The sequence below is a fragment of the Platalea leucorodia genome (assembly GCF_965183815.1).
Source record: "Platalea leucorodia genome assembly, chromosome: 5".
NCBI lineage: Eukaryota > Metazoa > Chordata > Aves > Pelecaniformes > Threskiornithidae > Platalea > Platalea leucorodia.
In genome coordinates this window covers 59,195,115-59,218,167 of record NC_138827.1, presented here as the reverse complement: position 1 = coordinate 59,218,167, position 23,053 = coordinate 59,195,115, and the positions used below count along the sequence as shown (strand labels likewise).

Here is a 23,053-nt window from a genome sequence, read left to right as displayed (position 1 = left end):
GCCCTCTGGCCCTCAGCTTATTAACAGCTCAGGCTGCTCAATTGATTTTATTGACGGGTAATGCATGCCCCAGTTAACTTATTGGGAGCAGCAGCAAAAATAAAGCAGTAAAAATAACCCTGCACCCATGTCACGGAAACAAGCTGGATTATTTCCATTGCTGTGGTGGTGTGATTTCTGGATGAAGGAGACCCGGGTTTGCGCTCCCCCCATGAGGGCAGTTCCCACAGCTGGACTGGTAGGCTGTGGTCACCTCGGAGGTCTTGCTGGGGTTGTGTCCCAGGGACATCCCTCCTCCACAGCCTGGCTCTTCGAATGACTTCCCTTGGTCAGTAGAGGCTGGGGCAGGACCTGCCCAAACTTGGTCTGAATGTAGAGAAAAGTATAGACAGGGCTGTGCTGCCTGCCCCATAAACAACTTGGAGGTGATGCTCCTGATCATTTTGTCCCCCCCAAGCCAAACCATGTTTTATTGCTCTCTGAAATTCTCTTTTCCTGGATGGTAAGCAGCCATCAGGTGTCCTTCCTCTGTGCTGTGCCTAACCTCTGCCGTGTCCTGGTCTGCAGGCTTGTGCCGTGGACCCCCGGTTTCCACCCTGCGCTCAGCATGCCCTTTTCTGGTGCAACCGGACCCTCTGAAGAATCGCTCTGGAGCTCGAGGCCAGCCTGCAGGGTAAGGTAAGGTGAGATCAGTCCCTTTCCAAATCCTGTGGGTTCTTTGCAGGTGCACCACAGTCTCTCTTAGGCTATAAATGCCTTATGCCTGCATAAGTCTCTCTTAAGCTATAAATGCCTTATGCCTGCAGGGAGGATGTGGTTGGGCTCTGCAGACAGGGGTATTGCTGCACTGCAGCGACCCAGCCCCGCGTGAGGGGCAATACTGTGACGTGGGCAAAAAAGGGAAGGGGGTTTTGCTCCCTGCACAGTGCAATCCTGCTAATGGCTTCTATGAGAGGTGTGTTTTGCTGCTGGGACCTCTCTCTGCAAAGGGGCCAGCACAGTCCTGCATCCTTGGAGGTCTCCCATCCTGCTGCCTCTGCCCTCCTTGCACTCGACTGCCCACTTTCCACTGTGTTGGTCACAGGGGTCCATTAAAACCAGCTAAAGAGCTAAGCTGGGAAGTGCATAGACGGGGTCATTTTCATCAGCCATTCTGCTTTTGTTACTAAAATAGATCTGCTTTGGCCTGGGGCCATCGTGTTGTCCTAGGCATTGACTATCGCAAATGGATGGCGGGGCAACATTTTCCATTAGCGAAGAGGAGGACACACATTGAGTGAGAAGACGGCTCCATAAAGCAGAAATGTTGTAGCAACAGACAAAGCCACCTCTCCTCTCTCCCTTTCCTTTTAAAAGTGTTGCTAATCCTTGTTTTCCGCACCTAAAACCCTGGGAGACACCAGCCAGAGCAACACCTGTACCTGTGACAAGATGGTGCATTTTGGATAAGGGGATGGAGGGTTTCTCAGAGGAGCTGCAGGTGACCCAGAAAGGGGCAGCAAGGGTAGAACTTGCCCAACAACCTGTGAAGAAGCTTGTCCAAGGTCACTGGTGATGTGGTGGGTACCGGTTGTGCCTGGTTTTGAGTGCACATCATCTGAGGTCTCTGTTGTCACCATCTGCGGGTCCTGTGTGCTATGGGCAGCTTCTTACAAACACGTCCATCTATAGAGGGGTTTTTGGGGCAGTGGAGGGAGGTTTTGGCTTTCCTGCTGGTAGCTTGGAGGCCACAAGCTGAATGAAGGGAAGGCTCTGCTTCTTCCCTGCTTGCTGGCATCCCTCTGAGCACAGCAGGTCTTGGGGAAGGGCTCCCCATAGCCAACTCCAGGAAAACTGGGGCATGGCCTTGCTGGGGGGACTGAGTGTCCAGCCTGGCACCAAGTCCCCAAACTGTCCTCCCACAAGTGCTCATAACCCCAGTCTGTCCAGCAAATGCGTTTTATTCCCTGGCTTTAGTGAAGACACTTTTCTGCAATAAGTGGTTATTAAAGCATCATTTGGATGAACATCATGACATCCCGCAGCTCGCACCTCCCTCCAGGAAGGTCCCCAACCTTATTTTTCTGCCTTCCTGTGCTCCCTGTCCAACGTCCCATCCCTTCACCCAGACCTGTGCCCTGGCCCCTCTCCCACATCCTCAGGCAGGAGAGCAGCCTGGTGCCCAGCTCTGTGCAAGCCAGCAGCTCAAAATGCAAAGGAGGGTGTGGTTTTCATTTTAAATGATAAGCCCCCTTCGAGGCTGTGTCTTGGACCTCTTGCCCCATGGGATTTCATCCTTTGAACTCAGAGCTGATCCTGTGCATGTAGGACCATGACTATTTTATAGAAAAACTACAGGTGTGAAGGACACCTGGAAGAGGACTCTGTTTTTGGAGACCACTTGGCACTGGGAAACTGCTGCTGCTCCATCACACATCCAGGCAATGCAGTGAGTGGTCACGGCTGATGCTGGGGGCTGGAGATGCTGTGGGGCAAGCAAGGTGCTCGGGTGGGAACTGACCATGCCGGCACGGGGAAAAGCTAGCCATGGTGCAACATGAGGCTGCTGGGTGGTGAGGGGGACGTGCCTGCCAGCAGCAAATGTTTCCCAGTTTGACCCTTCTGCTTAATCTGAACTTGAAGGTGAACGAGCAAAGCTAGCGGCATTGATCCGGGATGCGGCTGATGAGCGGCTGTGCCCTGCGGAGAGCTCGGCCCCCAGCGTTGGGTCGCTTTCTCACCAGTTTTTTCCTGCCTCCCCTTCACGCCTTTCCAAAGCGATCAGTCAGAGCGGGGCCTGGCACAGCACCCCGCGCCACCGACCTTGCTGGGGGCCAGGGGGACGCCATATAGGCGCCTGCAGAGAGCAGCCCCACTGTCTGATGGGCTTCTCCCCGCCGTGGACGCCTCCCTGCCACCGGGAAGCCTGGCATCTGCCTGCCGTCAGCTCAGGGGTGCAGGGAGGCACACGCTAAAGGCAAAGGTGTTGGTGCCAATAAAACACATGCTCCGTGCCAGGAGGCACGTTTCTTGTAGGTAATGAAGTTGTCTGCCGAGCCACATGCCGATTCTCCTGAGTCAAGGGGTCTGATGTCTTAACAAGCAGTGATGCGTTGATGGTGTTTAATTCGAACTTGGCTTGCAGAGCAAAATGTAACTTGAAGCGTCTCTGCGGTGCTTTTACGTCTTTAGATAAAATGCCATACAAACTGGCAAATTGTATTTCTTTGACACATTGGGAAGCAAAACCTGAGCGTAGGTTGGAAAACTAGAACTTGCCTTGGCTAATACATACACAGCTCTTTTTGGGGAAAGAAAGATGATGCGCCTTCCCTCAACATCTTCTGTGCTTTAGCCACAGATTTTACACAGCTGAAAATAACAAACCATTTTAATCTAAGTATTGCTTGTTCTGATCTTTTAATCCAGCTTGCTTTCTATCGACAGAGCAGCCTAAAATTATTTCTCCGCCTGCCTCTCTATTATATAATTATTCAGAAGATTACTCGGGAGCCAGATTTAGCTGAGCATTGCTGGGGAAGGATGAGGGGGCTGTAAAGGTGGGGGGCGTTTCTTCTCTCCCTTTGCATGTTGGCCATCACAAAATGTGGGAGGGGAAACCAGCGAGCTAAGCGCTTTTGGCTGTGCCCGTAGTTTGTATTTGAGTATGGCAAGTTTCTCCCTCAGCTTGTATTTGTTGGAATAAAATGCCCGATCGTCTGGCTGGTGGCTGGAGAAGTGTAACCCTCTGAGCCAGAGAGGATTTCAGGTGAAACCCTGCACTTCTCTACACCATTGGGGCATTTTATAGCTGTACTTCTGTCTTCGATAACAGCGTGGTGAGACAGTCCGGCCTAAGGAAGGACCTGGAAATAGGGACTGTGCTCCTGATGCCTCCCATCCCTGTGCAGAACAGCCGTGATGGAGAACCAGCAGCCAGGCTGAGTACCAGGTCGGGACGTGGTAGCGATGCCAAGAAGGCATGGAGGTGGACAGAGCTGTGCTTTCTCACCAAAGCCCAAGCTCAGCTGGTTCTTTGAGGAGCCTTAGGAGTTACCCTTAGATAAGAAGGACTCAAGCCCTTGGATGATAGGATGGCTGGGGACAGCTGGTCTGCAGAAGTAACATCACTGAAATTCAAGGGCAGATGCCAGAGGTAGATTTGCCTGGGGCTTTCCATTGGCAGGGCTGATGAACAGGCTGGACGAATGTCGCTGGCATGACAAGATGGCACAGCTGAGGGATTTTCCAGGTGGAGACTCAGGTTGCCAGAAAAATGCAGCTTCTGACTGGCGCGACCGATGGGCTTGAGCTTTGACAGGAAAAACAAGAGGATGTCTTGGGCTACAAAAATTCCTTTTCCCTTCCCCAAACTGAGTGTTCTGACACTGAAGGGCTGGTACCTGTGGTTACCAAAGGGAGGCCAGGAGCTGCTTGGCCTGTGGACCATGGCTGGCTGGGATGTCGTGGCTCAGAGCTTCTCTCCCCTGGGAAATACAGAGCTGGGGCAAGGACGGACCCCCAGGCACTGGGAGCTGTGGCTTTTCTTGCCTTGCTCCATGGGGCCTTGGGGCCCCTTCTGGGGCAGAACATCCCCAGAATTGTGCTGCATTTTAGGTTTGGTGAGTGTCTGCGGGGGACACTTTGAAATGCTCAAAGGGCGCCTGGCATGGCCATACGATGGTGGGAGCAGGTGATGCCCACCGGGAGTGTGCCACGCTCCCTCCACTGCACTTGGTCCTTCTTCCAAGAAAGCTGTTTCAGCGGACCCTCTGCCTCCAAAGCAGGAGACTCGTCGTCTCTTGGAGCAACCAAGAGTGGTTGGTGCAACCACTGTGCATTAGCCGGGAGGGCAGCAGAGGATGGGATCAGCCTGCAGGGGGGTCAGGAGCAATCGCTTTTTTAGTGACGGAGCAGTTGTAACACATCCACTTCCTCCAAGGCTCAGTGAGCCAGCTGAGTTCTGGGGTCTGCAGTCAGGGCTTCAGCCTGGTCCTTCCTTCCACTGCTGCCTGCCTCTGAGATGCATGGTTTAGCACAGCCCATCACCAGCAGCCAAATTGTTGCTGTACATCCTCCTCTCCCTCCCAGAGGCTCTGTCCCTGGAGCAGGTGGGCAGGCACTCTCTGCCAGTACCCTGGTAAAGCATCTCCAAATTTCCCCGTGCACACGGGCAGCACCCCAGTGCTCGTCTCGTACCCGAGCTCCTTTCTCCTTCATGTTGAAAGCGTTGGCTGGTTTGCCCTCATTGCCTTGAGGCAACATGATTTGCTCAGTGGCCTTTAAAAAAATAAAAAAAAAAATCAAAGCCCACTGAAATGACAAGAACATCAGCGGTGGGTGCATCCCCCTTTCCAGCAAACCGAGGGATTTGGGAGAAAATGGGTCACGTGCTCTTCATCCCATGCCACGTGGTGGCTCTCCCAGGGCCAATGAGGTTTGGAGCCCTCTGCGCCGTACAGTGAAAAAATCACTGGGTTTTTTTTTTCCCTCGTAGCATTTTTCATCCTTTCCAAACGTGAAAAGACTGGCCATCTGTCCGGACCCCCCTCACGCCAAATAGGCACTAAAGCGGCTCTTTGGGGAAGGTAAGAAGATTTAAAATGTGTTGGTGGAAGACCACCTGCCGCGTGCAACTTTTCCTACCAATGATAATCAGGCAAGAATCATGAAATTAGTCAGGTCTGGGGCTCCAGTATGGGTTAAAAGAGCTTTGGACACTTAAGAGCCATCTTAAGTGAATCTCTTGTAGAGGAAATTTAGGTCTGTGTCAGAGGGAGGTGGGATTATGGGAGAAATAGGTGCGTGAGCAAGGGGGTTAGCTTAAGTTAACGGCTGCTCCTCAATTCTGTCCTATAAAATATTTTTGCAAAATTGTTTTGCAAAATATTTTTGCAGAATTGTTTTGCAAAATTGTTGTTGTCTGTTATAGTGTGTGCTTTATTTTGATAACATTCAGTTTTACCTGTGCCTTGTGGCTAACACCAAAGATTGCATCTCTGGGTAGGGAAGCGTTCATCTCTGCATTAACCAGAATATTCAGCCATTCCTAATTTGTGTGATTTACAGTGCAGGCTTTGGACAGTATTGTTTATCTATGCGCTTACAGTGGGAATAGTACAAATCAAATAGCCTTAAAGAAATTGATACTGAAATAACATAGATGTTAATCACATCTTAGTCTGGCAACAATGATAAAACCCCCAACCCTATTTGATTTAATTTTTACCTTTTGGTTCTATTTCCATTAATTTTTTTCCTTGAGATGAGGAAATTTGATTTGGAGAGAGGAATACCTTTTCTTATGAGGGTCGCTTTGTTTTCGTTTCAGTTTGCCTTCAGATAACCATTTTACTCAGGGTGGCTAAATTCTTTCTGATATTGTCGCATTTCTGTTGCATTTTCTTTGGTTACACCATTGCTTTATAAGTAGAAAAGTGAAATATTAGTTGCAAAGGTTATAGAGGACGTAAATGCTGTTGAAATCAATCCCAAACTATCATCTCCTTATTATAAAGGGAAAATGTTCTTGGATGTATTTTTCTTGTAATCTGAATTTTCCGGGATAATGTAATTTTAATGTGAACCATATTAGAAAATCTTATTTTATTAGTCAGAAGTCATGTCCGGCTTAAAAATAAACCAGAAACAGTGAATCAAGGGTGTTGTGTTTAAGTTTCCATAAAATGATTGACCTTTGTTTTGACAGATGCTAAGAGAGATGCTAGCCTGCATTTTGATACAGAAACCAAACCCTGAAAAACAGCAGTTTTTCCTAATATCTGGGGTTTTGCTTTTAATACAGAATTCCAAAATAATTCAGTAATATTTCTGAAGATCTTAATCTCAGACTTTCCCCCTCTTTTATGGATTAATTTGTATAAACATATTTAGTATTCTCAGATACAAAAGTAAATTTGAAATTCTTTCTTCCTGAGAAATAGCTGTAAAAAATGTTCTTTTAAACTTGCTGACTTAAGAGCGCATTTCTTTCTGAAGAAAATCAATCATTTTGGGGTGAGGAAAAAAGGCTACTGATCATGACCAAGGGAAAAATAACTTCTTTAAGTGGTTTCAACATTATTTTAATGTTCATATTGCAATAGGTGCAAATTCTGCCTTCAGAATGCATTAGAGAAGCTGTGGGATTTTAGTGCAAATTATCAGAAAATACAAATGCTGTCAGAATCAGTGGCATGGGTTGTGCAGAGGAGACCTAGGAAACCGCCTCTGCGGTGTCCAGCACCGATTTGAGGTGGAAGCGGAGGGGTCCTGGGTGCCTTCACAGGGAGATGCTCGCCACCTTGTAGGATGCTCTTCTGGGTAACTACCAACGATGCTTTTACCCTCCATGGTTTGGTGGTCCCAGGACTGCTTTTCTCAGGCGGTGATTATTTTTTTTCCTCCAAGTTGCACACCCACTTGGGAAATGGGCATTGTCTGTGCAGCAAGGGGAGCAGGCACCTTGCTGGCGGCACGGTGCTGGCCAGCGTGGCTCCCTGCAGCAAGGGGGCTCATGCCCGGTGCACGGGGACAAGCTCAATCCCACTGGCAGTGGAGCACTTGCAGCCTCAGCTCCTATCTGTAGCGAAGCAACGTATCTGCTTTCAGTAAAGGAGAGGATGCTTTTCTGGCCCTGGGACATGCTGCATGGGGTGGCACCTCTGGCATGGAGCCCCTGTTCCTGCAGCACAAGGATGGATGGCAGCCTGCGTGGCTTGAGTTTGCCAGGCCTCTGTAGCTGCTTTTTGGCCAGCTGAAATGAAAAGTGAATTTAAATGCTTCCGCAATAGGTGAGGGCTGTCCCCATCCCTGCAGTGAGCTTTTTTCAGCTTCTTGCTGAATGCATCTGTCCTGGTGCTGTGATTACACACACATGTATATCTGATTTAATTTCTCTATTTTATGCAGACTTTGCTAAATGAGCTGGTAGCGTGCAGCGGGTGCCAGTACAGGGCACCCCACTGACACCAGACCTGCTCCACCCCATGGATGCACCGTCCACTGGAGCTGCCGAGGTACCACCCACCCGTGGCAGAGGCAGCTCAGGGTGTTGGTGGTGCATCCCATCCTGGATTTCAGCAGGGACCCGCAGCCCCACAGGGATGGGACCACTGCAGCAGCCATGCCCTCGCAGCCGGGGCCAGGTTAGGGGACAGGGGTGGTCATGGCCCTTCCCCAGCAGTTCTGATTTCCAGCCAAGCAAATTCACTGATTCCCTCGCTGGTGCATTTTGCTCAGTGTTTAGACCCGAGGTTACAGAGGACCTACCACGGGGAGAAGGAGAGAGAAGGCGGCGGTTCTCCTTGATTTTAATCGGGGTTGAGGTTTAGCTGAAGTGAAAACAGATCGGGAGTGACAGTTTTGGAGCCTGCTGTCAGGGTCTGAGCGTGGCGTGGCAGCGATCCACCCCTGGCCGCCGAGGGCCCCTTTCCTCCTCCTCACCGGCTGAATGCAGGGAGAGCCACCACCACCGAGTGCAGGACAGGGGCCGTGCATCTCGGCTCCACTGCTGGCACGGCCGCTGGCTGGCTTTGTCACACACCACCCCTGCATCCTCCTTCCTCGCGGTGCTTTTGGCTGGGAACAGCTTCAGGCAGGACATGGCCTTGTGGTGGCCACTGAGCGTGTATTCACCCCTGCCTTCTCCAGCCTTGAGCAAATGGATGCTTGAAAAAGGAAGGATGGGGTTAGTGCTGCATCCTGACCGATCCACTCGGTCCTGATTGAGCGATTCCGAGTTGCTTCTCCAGGGCAGGGAGAGACCCCAAGGGTCTCCCTTCCCATGTCTCCCACCACTCTCACATTCCCATCTATGGCCAGGCTTTAGGCTGATTAGGCTTTAGGTTTCGTTAAGTCACGGGTTTAGGCTTGTGGAGAAATGGCACAGGCAGAGCACTGGATCCAGCCCTATGCCTGGAGGAGCTGGGATTTATGGGACCAGGCTGGTCGTGGCTCCCCCATTGGTCTCACTTGGTCGCCATGCATTTTCCTAAACGTGGAGGGGACCAGAAGAATGATGCTGTACCCAGTCTGTCCCTTATGTCCCCAGCCTGGGTGGGGAGGGAGGGGGGAATGGGAAGACCTGCCTGTTCCCCCATCCCTGGATCAGGAGGGGCTAGGACCTACCCCAGGTTCTTTCAGAAATTTGGTGGCATTCATGAGAGTAGCCCCAAACCCCTCATCTTTCATCCTGCTCAGCCTGACATTGGGCTGCCATCTACTTTTTTTTTTTTTTTTTTTTTTAAAATAAATCATCAGCTAAATCATGTGGGTTTTGTAGAGACTGAGCATGGTCAAAATAACATGCTTCTTGTCTGTCTTGACCCGGCACCTCCTGTTTGCCCCCATGTGCTCTGGGTCAGTCAGTCTATCTGTCCACTGGTGCCTGGACAGACCCCTCCAGGGCAGCCCATGCACTGAGAGCCTCATCCCTGTTTCCAAGGATTAGAGAGAGAGAAATGGAGATAGGATGAGTTGAGGCAGTAGATTGCTTCGCTCTCAGGATGAAGGGATTTGTGGACTGCCCCCAGATCAGTAGATTGAAACTGGAGGGAAATTATTGGGATGATGCTGCCTGTGGGATTAAAGCCAGGGCAGCCAGCAGGCTGTGGAGGAGGGGAAAGAGGGGGGGGTTGTGGATAGGGGGGCCGTGGGATGCCTGCTGCTCCGAGCTGTGGGAGATGCTCCTGGTTGCGTCCTCATCTGTTTTGGAGGATGCACTGGAAGTGGATACCCCCTGGCCCCAGCTCTCCAGGATGCCTGAAAGGGCATGCAGCGTGATGGACCAAGGTGGAGAGAGGGATAAGGGGACAGGAGGCCATGTCCTTGGTGGCTGAATCAAGAAAAATAGTAGTGGTGGGGGTTTGGTGCCTGCTTTGCAGGTGTTGCGGCCACACGTGCATCCATGCAGCAGTGGTGTAGAAACAGGACGGGCAAAAGTCTCGTGCTGGTTAAGTCCATTCAGCCCTTTTAGGTGAGGACAGACTTACCTCCTCGAGGTTATAGTTAAGGCTGCGCGGTCTCTGGCACGGCAGTGGGATAAACATGCCCGTTGCTTTCTGCTTTCCTGAGGCCCCGGAGGTGCTCTCCTCTCAGCTGCACCCTCAGTTAAAAGGATGCCAGGAGCGTGCCTGGAGCACTTTTTGCAGAGCTGTGCTCTGTCATTTCCAGGCTGCTGGAGGACAAGCCGCTTGTCCTCCAAGGTCCACACAGCTTCCCGTGGTCTCTCGTCCTTTACAAGCAGCTGACATGGACCTATGGGCATGAGCATCCTTTTTTGGGTGTCCTTTGGCCTTCCCCTGAAAAATGGCATGTAAAAACTGGCACATAGGGGACTGCTGTCTGATTGTCTCACCCCTCAATCTCCGGAGGGGTGTGTTTCCAATGCTGGCTGCACTGGCATCCTTTGGGCAAGATGTGGGTGCTTCAGAGCTGGTCCATGGCCCCAGCAGAGCATCCCTGGGGCATCTGTCGAGGCATCTCCCAGTGTGAGGTGGTGTCTCCTGGCTCCCGTACCTCAGCCTCTGGCTAGGGGGAAAAGGGCTAAATTAGGTGCATCCCTGAAGCATGACTGACCCTGGGCATAGCTCAATGTCAAGGTTAGAAGTGCAGTTGTCCAACAGAGATGAGCTTTATTTGCAAATACGCAAATATTTGTAAGATTTAAACAACGATGACTGGCAGAATGACATTGTCACCAACAGCACATGGCTGTGGAGAAGCTGTTTTCCAGTACCTGACCTGGATCTTCTTCACTGCAGTTTAAGCCTCTCACTCAAGACTGTTGCCCTGTCTCGCCCCACTCTCCTGTCCTGCAGAGTCTTGGTTCCTCTAGCTCTTTCCCGTGGGCCCTGTTTGCTGGCCCCAGGGATCTGGAGTTGCTCTCTGCTGGCTGGATCTCCTGTGAAGACCCACCTTGTCATTCTTGGTTTCCTTCTGCAGATCCTGAGTTTGCAAGTTGAGTTGTTGCTCCCAGCCCTTTTCAGATGGATGGAGAGCTCTTCCTCTGTCTCTGTGCAGCTAATTGCACACAGCCAAGCTCAGTGCTTTGCCTTGCTGAACTGTGTCTTATTTTCTCCCCTTTGCCAAGCTTGCTTTGGCTTCTTGCCCTGCTCTCCATTATGTTGGCTTCCCCCACTTGGGCAGTCACCTGGCAGTTTAACAGGAGTGCCACTGATAAATGTTTTGGGGGGGTTTAGAGAATTTCCCAGCCATCTTCAAATGGTTTCATCTGCCCCGGGCTTCCCTGGCTCTTTCAGGACAATGCCACGTAGGACAGTATGAATAGCCTTGTTACTGCCACCCCTGTACTACCAGTTAGGGCATATCCCTCCTCTATGAAGATTCATCTCAAGGGTTGTTTATTGCTGGTGCTTGCAGAAATGCTGGATGAGCTGCCCTGGCTCCCTTCACATCACATGGCTTTCTCCATTCTCCAGCGGCTTGGTCCAGCCACCCTCTGCAGCACTGCTAGTGGTGTTTCCCTGTGTCCCACCACACATTCAGGGGTGCAGATGTGGAGCGTGGCACTGAAGTAGTCATCTTCCCAGCCTCCACAGTGGAAGGCAGTGCTGTTTCAGCTAATTCAGGAAAGCTTTGGGATTTTTTTCTGTCTCTCGGTTGCTGCTGTGGAATTTGCCCCACTCTGCAGTACTGAGCTGCGCGGCAGGGTCCAGGCTGGAGTTGCAATGCAGTGCTGCTGGCTCTGCCTTCCTGAGACAACCAGGGCACCTACGCTGAGAGGAGACCGAGCCAACACTTGGTCCTTGCTGGTCCATCAGCAGCTCCTCTGGGGCCTTCACTCCCAGCCTCTCCAAAAAGTTGGCTTGGGTATGGAGGAACAGCCAGTATTGCAGGAAAAACTGTAATGAATCATTTTAATCTGTTCTTTAATGTGCTGGCAGACCAAAAAGCTGTGATGGAGGAGACAGAGTGACCTTTCTTATCCCAGGAAATGTTATTTTCTCAGCGCACAGGGTCTTGAGTCCCCCCAGCACTTGCTAAAGGCTCACAGACATCTGAGGATGCTCTTGGTCACTGAGTTGTAATGGAGCCAACTGAGCAGTGTCAAGAGCATTGGCTCTCATCACCTAATGGGTCAAAATCTCCAATCTACTTAAGCAGTTTGACATTCACTGAAAATACTATTTTTATTGGCAAATTGTTCCAAAAATAACTAACGGGGTGAATTGGAAGTGGCTGAATTAAAGTGCATTTTTCCCACCCACCCGCTCACCCCAGCCTTCCAAAAGAAGCTTTAATTCACTACAGAATTAAACAAATTCAATGAAGACCCATTATTATTCCAAGCAGGGTTGTCTCAGTCAAGACAGTGGTGTAACAGGTTCCAGTCACTGATTTTGCTCAGGGTCCCACAATCAATGATCCCTGAAACCAGCCCAGACAGGGTTTTCTAGGTTGCACAAGGGTATCTAATATCCTGCTCCTGCTAAACTGAATTTCTCTCACTGTCGTGTGTCCAACCTCTGCTTGCAACACAGCAGCAACTCGTGTGAATGAATGGAAATTCTGTATCCTATAGATCTCTGCAGATATATATCTCAGGTTCAGCTACCTAAATTTTCCCTAAACCTGGTAACTAACATAAGCCTCCAGGTTTTATGTCTTCTGCAGATGTGTCAGGGCAAGAGGTAGATGCTATCATTCTGCTGGCCTGTGGTGCGGGATGAAGTTATTGCATGCAAGACCTTCATCCTGGGGTGATTGGTAGGGAAAAGCTGCAGCTTCGTTTGCTAGCCTTCACAAAAAAGACTGCGATAACGGCACTGCCATTGCGACAAAACCAGTCGTTCTCCTCAGACCAGGCTTGCTGTAGAGACAGTGGAGACTAACACCATCTGACATGCAGGGCCCGATTCTGATTTCACGCGTGATTGCGCATCCGTGCACCAGCCGTGCCAGGGTTGCACTTCTGTGGGTGGCTGCTGCTTGTTTGGTTAACTGTTGAGGTGCAGTAGGCTGTGATGAACTACGCGGTGCTCAGTGGATGAGCAGGGACTCTTACTGGACATCCCTCCCTGGGTTTCCAGTGTCCACAGGCTGAAGTCAGGGGTTTGTTCTGCTCTTCATTGTAGAGACTTGCCAGCTTTCCTCGCCCTCTGGGACAGGTCTGTGCTGGAGGAATGTGGTGCTGCATTTCTATTCCTCTTGCTTTATCCATCAGGTCAGAAATTGCTCTGAAATGTGTGAAACCCCACTGAAAACCTACAAATGTAAGGTGGGTTCAGCAGAGGCACATGAGGCTGGTACAGTTGACACCCAAAGCAGGATGCACAGCCTGATATCGGCTTGTGGGTGCAGCAGATGAAGTAGAAACCCAGGAAAGCAGCAGGGAATTTCCTGGAGGGGAGAGCAGGCTTAGCACAGCTTTGGGCTGGTCTGAGAGCAGAGCTGTGCATTTGGTTGGGATGTGGCTGAGCCTACCATGCTATGACAGGGCTGGAGCTATGGGTCATCATACCAGTTGCTCCTGAATTCTAGCTAATACCAATATCTGGAGCCAATATCTCTCGCTGGAGGGCCACCCAGTGTAAAAAAACAACCCTGCTCTCTAGCGGGCAAAGGATCTGGGGAGAAAGCCATGCTGACATGAAGCGTGGTAGGAAATGATTGTTTAGAAACAGAGAAGAGCTTGCAAGAGTTGCAGCCAGCAAAGAGGTTCGTGGTAGAAGCAGGGGACCACCTGAAGCACGGAGATACAAACAAGGCAGCAGGAGAGTTTGCTCTGATGGCCCTGGGACTGAATTTGTGGGCAGAGGAGCCAGCAGAGCAGAGAGGGGAATGGAAGGAGCAGAGGCTCCAGAGGAAGGTGCATTTGCATCCCCACAATAGTAATTGGGGTAATTGGTGTAGAGGTGAGTGAGACTGGAAGAGCCCTGTGGTGCACGTGAGCAAGGAGGGGAAGGCAGGTTATAATTGCTTGTCAGCAGCCAACGAGTGACATCCTGGGCCATGAGCAGAGACATCTCACCTAGAGGAGTGCAGGGAAATGGGAGCAGGTGACTGAGAATGAAGCCTCCAGAGATGCCTGCTGTGAGGGCAAGAGCAGGGACATTTGTCTCCTGTGATCCTTGGAAAGATCAAGGGCAGATGACAAGCAGGGATATACTGCTGGCTGATGTACCAAGGTATCATGGGGTGTCTTTTTTTTCTTTTTTTGTTAGAGATATCTAAAATATTTCCACTCAAGCTGAAGAGTAAGCAGAGGAAACATCAACCAAAATGACTACAGTCTGTGGAAAATGGCAGCAGCTGGAAATGCAGCTGTATTGCAAAATGGCATTTGGTGTCACTCATGTAGATGGTGCTACTGTCCTCTCACGGCTTCATCTTACGACAGCTGAAGCCTGCCGGTGGCGGATGCATTTCCATTTGGAGCCCGGGTTTAAGGGAATGCTTGACTTTGGTTTTCCGCTGTAACATTTTTTCTCCTTCCACCCCCGTCCTGACCTGGACAGACTGCGTTGTCGTCATAATCCTGAGCTGGCTGCATTGCGGTGCTTCCCAGCCACTAAAACGCAATGCTGAAAATCGCCGGATTAGGTCTTAATGGCAGGATCAAGCCGCTGGGAGATGAGTGGGGAGAAAGCTCCTGCTTACGCAGGTGGACAGGCAGTGCTTCTCGGGAAAGCAAGCTAGAAAGCATAAAATGTTGGAAAAGCAGCTTCTTTCTTGGCTTCCCCTGCTTTTCTCTACATTTAGCACATCTTTCATTTTCCAAGAGTAAGAAAATACTGGCTTGAGTTTTGTGAAGGGGATATTGAGAGGTCAGAGGTGTTTAAACATTTCCTTCCTCGCGGTGGAAAATGTTGTCTTGAGTGATGGACTTTCTGGCCAAGATATTAATCCCCAACATGAAAGTCTGCCAACCACATTAGAAATCTGGGCCATGCCATTGCCTGTTGCGGTGGACACTGAAGGACATTGAAGTTTTGTGGTCCATCTTTAACACTTGGCTTTCTGTTGGTGGGGCTCCTGAAGCACCAAAGACCCTGGGAAGCGCGTTGGATGCTTTTCAGGATAGCATTGCCATTGAGCAACTGTCCAGATGCTCCAGGTTAGGGTCTCAGGAGTGGTCCTCTGGGCAGGTGGCACAACATCCCTGAACAGACCGGTGCCCCACCCACCCTGCACTTTACCTGCATGGGTTGGCAAGGGCTCTTGGTCAACAGGGCTCCAAGGTGTTGGAGTTTATCAGCCTGCACTGACCAAACCTGTCAAAAATGTGTGATTTTCCGGAGGCCATGTGATGGGCGAGGGGGGTGATGGAGACTTTCTTCATTGAGTTTGCTTGGTAGTGCCTGTGATCTTTCCATCCAAACCTTTCAGGGAGGGGGTGGGTTATGCCTGTGGGATGTTTTTGTACTGAGTTGTCCTCTCTATTTGTTTTCAGACAGCTTAAAGAAAGAGTTGCTGTCTCCCAAAACAAATACCTAGATATAAAGCAATGAAATTTGATCTCCGTAATGCTGATGAGAATATTCCATGACAAGATCTACCAAATAAACTCTACCTTGTGTGTCTGTCTTCTGGCAGGACCGTCCGTCTCAGAGGCACCAGGGTGACTTTAGTGCAGATAAGAGAGACCCTCCCTTTGGAGTTGGGGTCTGCAATGCTAGTGCCAAGACAAGAACAGTTTTGTGATGGAGCTCATTTATGAGAGCCTGAACCACCTTCTCCAAAACGCAAGCTGCTGCTGCTGCGCCCTGTGGTGGCAGGGGCTGTCTCGAGGGAACTGCCCCCCAGTACTGGCAGCAGATGCCTTGGCTCTCCGCTGAGCATTTGCAGAGGAGGCATAGGCAGCGTTTGCTGGAGCTCCGCTTCAGGACTCACTCGCGTGTGGCTAATGTGCCTGGGGAGCCCGAGAGGATGCATGGGAGGAGGAAGAGGGGGAGGAGGAGGGCTGGCATCAGCAAGCGCAGAGCCAGCAATGTCTCCCAGCCCCTGCAGGGACACCAGCTCTGCCAGAGCTCAACTGAGCCCCCTGCTATCACCTGTCCAGAGGGGGCTGCAGGGATCCCAGCATCCGCTTTTCCAGCTCCTGTTTGGAAACCAGGCTGGAGAACAAAGTCCAGCCCAGAGCTTGGTCTCCCCCCCCCTATTCTGCTTCACGTGCCGTCTCCCATCTGGGAGACAATCATGGTATTAAATTAGTTTAATACATGGTGTTGAGAATTCCCCTAATTAGAAGATTTTGCTCAAATTTTAGGAGAGTGTCAGTGTTTGTTGAGGTATCAGCAAGCATGAAGGTAAGAGCACCAGCTTAGGCAGTTGCTCCAACCTCCAAAAAACTGGAAAGGAGGAAAATTGCAGTGTGTATGTTCGTGTGTGGGGAACGGGAGTCTTTCTGCTATTCTGGGTTTCCATTTTCTTTCCTCTTCTCCTTATCCATGGTCACTGGTGCCTGACCTGCTTTTTCAGACACAGGGAATTCCTGATAGATTAAGGAAATTTCCCAGAATTTAATACATTTAATCTCAAAACCAAGGGAGAGGGAAGAACTGAATTGCTCTGAGTAATGACGATGCCTCCTCCAAGCACTCTCCCAAAAGGCAGCTGCGTTTTAAAGATCTATTTACTCTGCAACAGAATCATCCTTTGGAAAGACGTTACTCAGCTGTTTTGGGGCAGCTCAGCACCAGGCACCGTGCTCCCCACCCTGCAGAGCTCCCCTCACTGCGGTGCAAAGACGTTTGGCTGCTCCCCGCGATGGCCGCGTGTGGCAGGATGCTGCTCCGGGCCTCCACCTGCGGTTGCCCAGGCATGATAGTCGGCAGAGCCTTGCCTGGCTCGCTGTGCAGCTTCCATTTCGGGGCCAAACTCAACACTTCTGTCTCCTAATGCTGCGTCTCTGACCTCTGCGGGGCTGCACCTGCTTTGCACTGGGTTGGAGTTGGGCTCTGGATCTGCTCTGTCCATTGGACTGGATGTAATAGTGTCCTCAGGGCTTTCAAGTAGATGGACAAAGAAGCCATTTCAAAGCTACTGTGAACTAGGCAGAATGCGACGGTAAAGAGGAAGGGTCCAAGATGGGTCTCTCTCTAGGCAGGGAGTGCTTGGAAATGCTCAAAATGGCATTTGGGGGATAATTTTTCCCAGCCCTTTGTCCATGAAGAATGAGAGCTGTGGAGGGAGGCACACGCCCAGGGTAAATGCCTCAGCTCTATTGTTCCCATTATTTCCATTGAGTTTATGAACTCCCATATAAAAGACTTACCTTTCACTAGTATGATTAAGAAAAGGCCAATGTAGCTTTCCCGCTCACTGGAGCATGAAGCGTGTTTAATTTAATAATGCTGATAAATCTTAAAGCCAGGAGCATTTGGCTAACACATGACCCACTTTTTCAATCAATTGGAAACATTTACATAATGGCCTGATGCAGGGTTCCTCCTGTAAGGGATGTGGAGCAGGGGATGGCAGACACCCCTGCACTAAGCACTGCCACTGTAGGACATTTGGTGAAAGCAAAACGGAGAATTTGGCCAGTCCTTAGTGGGCAAGTTGTGACCCACCTTACTGGGACTGCCAGCTCTCCCACTGCCACAAGGACGTGCCCAGGTTTAGAGCACCTCAGCTACCCAGCTGGGCTTTGGGGTCCATCGCCCTGGTGGCAAAGCCCAGACTGCTCCAGGGTCCCAACCTCACCTGCCAGCTCCCAGCCGTGGGGCTGGCACCTGGGCTGTAGCTGCCCACGGTTGGGCAGTTTACAAAAGAAAGCCCTCGGAGTGGTGTACAGAGTGGGATGGCTTTGTGAGTACTGCCTCTGCAAGTCATGAAAGCCACTGCCTGAGCATATGCCTTGACCATCAGCTGTGAACAGCCTCTACTCTCCTCTAGCTCTGCTGTCAGAGGATGCTCAGCAGCCGGGAAAGGGAGCTGTGCCTCTATACGGGCATGTGCCAGCCTCATGGGTGGCTGCAGTGGTGTCATGGCTTTGTTTCTTTCCCTGTGGCAGGGCTAGATTGCTCCTGGGACAGGACATCCCTGGGGATGGCTGTGCCCCTGTGTGATGGGGGCACCTCTTCCATGCAGGCACTTTATCTCCTGGCACACAAGAAGCACCAGCAACGCTGACCTCCACAAATCAGCACGTTCATCCTTTTCAGCGTTGCTTTCCATGCACTGCGTTAACCAACACAACCAGTTATTTATTTTCCTTTATTATTTGGCTGCAGTAGGCTCATTCTTGAAAGAGAAAGTTCCTGATCTTGCGCGTTGTGCTATTGTGTGTCAGGCCACTCTCATTGCTCTGGTCCCCAACATCATCACCTTCTTCCTCTGAAATATTCTCCTCCTCCTCACCCTTAACAGTGCCTTTTGGCTTGACATCTTCAACGCATTCCATTTCTTATCCTTCTTGTGAGGATTTTACTTTTTTTCATTTGTAACATCCAGCGGCCTCAAGCTCAGCATTTGCTAGTAGGTTATAAGCAACCTCATTCCCAATGAGCCTGTGTCCTGTTAGCTCAGTGGGAACACCATCTCCCTGCTAACCATGTAGGTTTTATCCATTTTGGGTTTCATAAGAACCTCTTGGAAGAGGAGGTTTTACATCAAACCTATCTCCCAGCCATGATTTGTACATTTCTGCCTGTTTATTCATCCCAACTGCCTCTTTGCATTAAAATAATACTTAAGAACTGGTTTACCTCCCATTTCTTGGTCACATAAGTCCCCATCTGAGCAAAGGAAAATGCCGGATGCTCGTGACCAGGATGAAGAATCTCCCATCTGATATATACTGAGGGATTAAATAACATGGGGGAGAATTGCTGCAAGTCTCTCCGCATTGCATGTAGAAGGATGCTGGCACCTCCCTCTGAGACAGGACTGGTCTCCCCATGCAGTAGGCTGCAGAGACATTTCACATGCCTGGTCCTCACGCAGAGATGCTACTAAAGAGGTTTCAGGAAAGAATTTGTTGCCGTTCTGTGATCCCCCCCCCCGCCTTCAAAATATCAGTGGCATTTTTGCCTCTAGAGGGCAGAGGAGGAAAGAGAGAGAATAGGAAGGGAAAGGAACACAACAGCACCAGGAAAACTCGCAGAGGTTTCATTAGATACGTGCAAAGCATGAATGGCTGGAAATGGCGTGGTCCTGAGACACAGTGCCCAGCTAGGGTGTTCACAGGTCGGGACGAAAAACGCAGATGTGTAGCAGTCGGGACACCAGCTCCATTCTTCCCGCTCTGTGCTCCTGGGGTCAGACAGATATCCTAGTTACTGAAAAAATGACTTTTGATTTTCTGAGTACCCTTTCACACTTGAAATGGTGAATTTTGGTTTGCTAGATAGGTGCCCTGGGTCTTTTAAAGTCCCAATTCAACCATCGGTCTTTGGCCAGGCTGCTCTGCCAACTCCCTGCTCCCGCATCCACACGTTCAGCTGGACATGGCTACTTTTTGGCTCATGCAGGTGTGGGCTAGCCATCTAGCTGTGCCACCTTGGACAATTGAGTCTTTGATCCCATGACAGCTTTTGCATAAAGCTGGTGGCAAAGCCATGGCAGAGCTTCGGGCTGTTCCCAGGCTCGCACCCAACATGGTCCCTGCAGCGCCATCTGCACCCATGAAGTGCTCAGCCCATGACATCTCCCCGCAGTTTCTCCAGCTGTGGCTTTCTCATGCCCTGGCTGCTCTGCAGGGTCCATCCCATGTCAAGGAACTTGCCTGTTTTGAGAGAAAACCTTTCCCCCTTTCTGTCCCCAGGTGATAAGGCCGTTGTGCTGTCTCCTTCTGCGCCGGGGCTGCCCTCCCAGCTAACACACGTCTCCCGTCCCTCGGTAGGAAATGGAGTCAAAAGTCTCTGAAGGTGGCCTGAACGTCACCCTCACCATCCGGCTGCTGATGCATGGCAAGGTAAGGGGCTCCCTGCAAAGGGGATTCCTCGCAGCTACTTCTGCCTCCACTCTGGCTGTGCCTGGGTCCGGCCAGCCCCACACACTGCCTCCACAGCCCCGGGCTGCAGGGAGTAGGTGTCCTTCTGCTGATGGGGAGGGTGGCATGGTGGCACGGTGTTCCTGGCCCCTCTTATGCCTGCCCCCCGCCTTGCCCTTCTGCCGGAGGCAGTGTGCACCAGGTCTTTCCTTCATTATGGGGTTGGGCTGGATTGTCTTCATATTTTGTAATGTCGATTCCTTTGTGTTTGGCTTTTTTTTGTAGGAAGTTGGAAGCATCATTGGAAAGGTAAGGATGTCTTTTGAATGTGTATTTAATGCTATTGCCTGCACGATTTGCTGCCTATGGTGTGGTAGATGCCAGTCACCTCTTCCCTGTGATGTCCTTAAATGTTTGGTGTGCATGAGCTTGTTGCTGCATTTGTGAGACAAATTATGAGAGACCCACAGAGTGATTAAAGACTATTCCCCTAAAAAAACCCCAACCACCAAACTTATCTAGTACCATTTCCAGCTGCTCCACTGCGGTGATGAATAGGTGTTTATGATCATGTTGCCCTGACTTTTTAATCAAATAGATTCATTAAGAGAGATTAAGAACTGTCATGCAGACCCATTTAAATTCTACAGCACTTGTCTCTGAGGCCACAGGACATCATTTAGCTTGTGCAGAAAAGCTTCATGAGGTGCTCTGCTCCCTGGTGCTTGCCGTGGTGGTTTGGAAATTCCTGGCTATACAGGATTGGGTTTTTGGTGTTTTTAAAAGGCAGGTTTGTGGTAGCGGAGATTTGTAGCATGAACACCTTCTCATATATGCTTGCACCTTATTTTTCCATCACCCTGTCCAGCCCTGGAAATATTCACAGTTGTACCTGCTTTACATCTGAATATAAAGATATTAGATGTCTCTGTAGATACTAGGTAACTGCCCTTCGAAATCACTCTGAAGTGCCAGCTTTTCTCAACATCTGATCAGTTTCTGAGCTTTTTCCATGCAGTTTTCCTCCTAATGGGAAACATAGAAATGGATGTGGAAGCTGCAGTTGTGTAGCTTGTTTGTCTGTCATGTCTTACAGATGCGGGGAGCAGGGATGCAATGGCTTACACCCTCAGCTCTTCAGCCTGCCCATCATGTGGGGACGGAGGGCCAGGCATCACAGAGCTGCCCAAATGTTTGGCTACGTGTTGCCACATATTAGAGAGATGCATGTTCAGAAGGGTTGTTTTGAAGTGAAAGTCTTGAGTTTTTAATAACAGCCTGTGTTTCTGCTTCCTTTTTCAGAAAGGAGAGACTGTGAAGAAGATGCGTGAGGAGGTGAGCAACCCTGCTCTGTAGAAGGATTTGGAGGAGGGGAGAGGAGCGGGAAGGGGCGTCAGACTCTCCTGCCCAGCAGCAGCAGCCAGAGCTGCACATTGCCCTGTGCAGTATGTGCAGTAACCCCCAGGGTCAAGACACACAAGCTGGCTGTGCCAAGAGCTCTTGGGCCCAGTTTGCTCGCTCCATACTCAAACAAACTCCTATAACATTTAATGGGAATTTTCCAGAGCCAAGAATTTGCTCTTAATGAAACAGTGAAATGAAGTCACTCATAAGATGCTTGAGTTTGCCCAAGGTCTTTGTGCCTGCAGCTACCAAGAAGTTACCAGCTCAGTAAGCAACACTTCTTTTTACAAGCATGACCCCGTGAGCTGGTCTTGCCTTGATCGCATGGGTTTGCACTGCAGTAAAAAGACCCAAAGTGGTTGCTTGGAGACCCTTTCAGATGGTTGGGGTAAGACACTGCTGGAAGCACCAAGGAGGGAAGGAGTGGGAGTTTTTAAGGTTAGATGGGATGTCGAGAGGCTGGCAGAGGTGATGACCAGGGACCAAGTGAGCGATGTACTTGCCGGTCACCTGGGACTCTCTGAGCTTGTGCTGTTGGGTGCTGAACCTTCCCAGGCTGGGACAGGATCCAACCTGGAGGAAGGGCTGCACCTCTGGCACATCCCCGCTGGTTGCTTGGCTGTCGTTATTCCAGGGCTGCCCTTCTCTTTCCAGAGCGGGGCAAGGATCAACATCTCAGAGGGGAACTGCCCTGAGCGAATTGTGACCATCACCGGCCCCACTGATGCCATCTTCAAGGCTTTCGCCATGATTGCCTACAAATTTGAGGAGGTAAGCAATGTAAGCCCTTTGCCCCAGGAGGGCAGAGTAAAACGGTCTGCATCCAGACCCTTGGGTGGCCTACCGGCCAAGCAGAGCTCCGGCATGCCCACTGCCAGGGCCAGCAGTGCAGATGGGCCTGGGTACCTCCAACCCTTGCATGCCTGGTTGGACTTGCCTAACTGGTACACAACCTCAGCACAAAACCTTCCAGACATCTCTAACTAGGCAACAACTGAGCTTCAGTGAAGTGTCCCAGAGGTCTCGCAGTTAATTAACTGGCACGACCAGTCTGCAGCTGCAGACCAGCCAGGGTCTGGGGGACATGACCCCTCTTCTCTGGCCCAGGGCATTTGGGTTGGCCTGGATGGCAGGCGTCTGGTTGGGTACCAAGGTGTGATGCATTGCATTCTTCCTTCCCAAGGACATAACCAATTCAATGAGCAACAGCACTGCTACCAGCAAACCTCCAGTGACGCTGAGACTGGTCGTGCCAGCTAGTCAGTGCGGCTCGCTGATCGGCAAAGGAGGCTCCAAGATCAAGGAAATCAGGGAGGTAAGGCAGACCTGGTTTTGTTATTGCATGTAATCTCAGCTCCAACCAAGGAGGAGCGGGAGCTGCCTTGGAAAGGGGGATCCTTATGTTGCAAGCATCATGCATCACGTTGCTTCCCAGGATGGTCCTGCTGACAAGCAGCATCCCATGGGACCTTGCCGGCATGCTCCTGCGGACGCAGGCAGGTTGCCGCATCTGAGCTCGCGCGGGGCAGTGCAGCTCTCGGGAAGCGTGTGGCATCAGAGCTGGAGCTGGCTGCAAGGAAAGGCATTCACCTGTGGGATTTCTCCTCCCCTCTCTTTCTGTCTTCAGTCAACAGGTGCTCAGGTTCAAGTGGCGGGGGACATGCTCCCCAACTCCACGGAGCGGGCGGTGACAATCTCGGGGACACCCGACGCAATTATCCAGTGTGTCAAACAGATCTGTGTGGTGATGCTGGAGGTACAGTCTGTAAC

General features: G+C 50.8%; 1 protein-coding gene across 8 annotated transcripts in view; it reads left to right on the top strand.

Moving 5' to 3' along the window:
* Positions 1-607: 607 nt before the first annotated feature.
* PCBP3 (poly(rC) binding protein 3) overlaps positions 608-23,053 on the top strand; it is a gene marked incomplete at both ends in the record, with an annotated part of 41,390 nt that continues 18,944 nt past the window's right edge. For 7 of the 8 annotated variants that reach the window (XM_082311691.1, XM_082311690.1, XM_082311688.1 and 4 more), the window contains 6 exons: positions 19,793-19,861; positions 20,165-20,188; positions 21,182-21,214; positions 21,938-22,054; positions 22,467-22,598; positions 22,911-23,039. In XM_082311691.1, coding sequence (XP_082167817.1) covers positions 19,793-19,861; positions 20,165-20,188; positions 21,182-21,214; positions 21,938-22,054; positions 22,467-22,598; positions 22,911-23,039 — 504 coding nt within the window. Of the gene's footprint in view, positions 674-19,789; positions 19,862-20,164; positions 20,189-21,181; positions 21,215-21,937; positions 22,055-22,466; positions 22,599-22,910; positions 23,040-23,053 lie in introns of those variants that run through there. The other variant, XM_082311686.1, reaches the window with a different exon arrangement.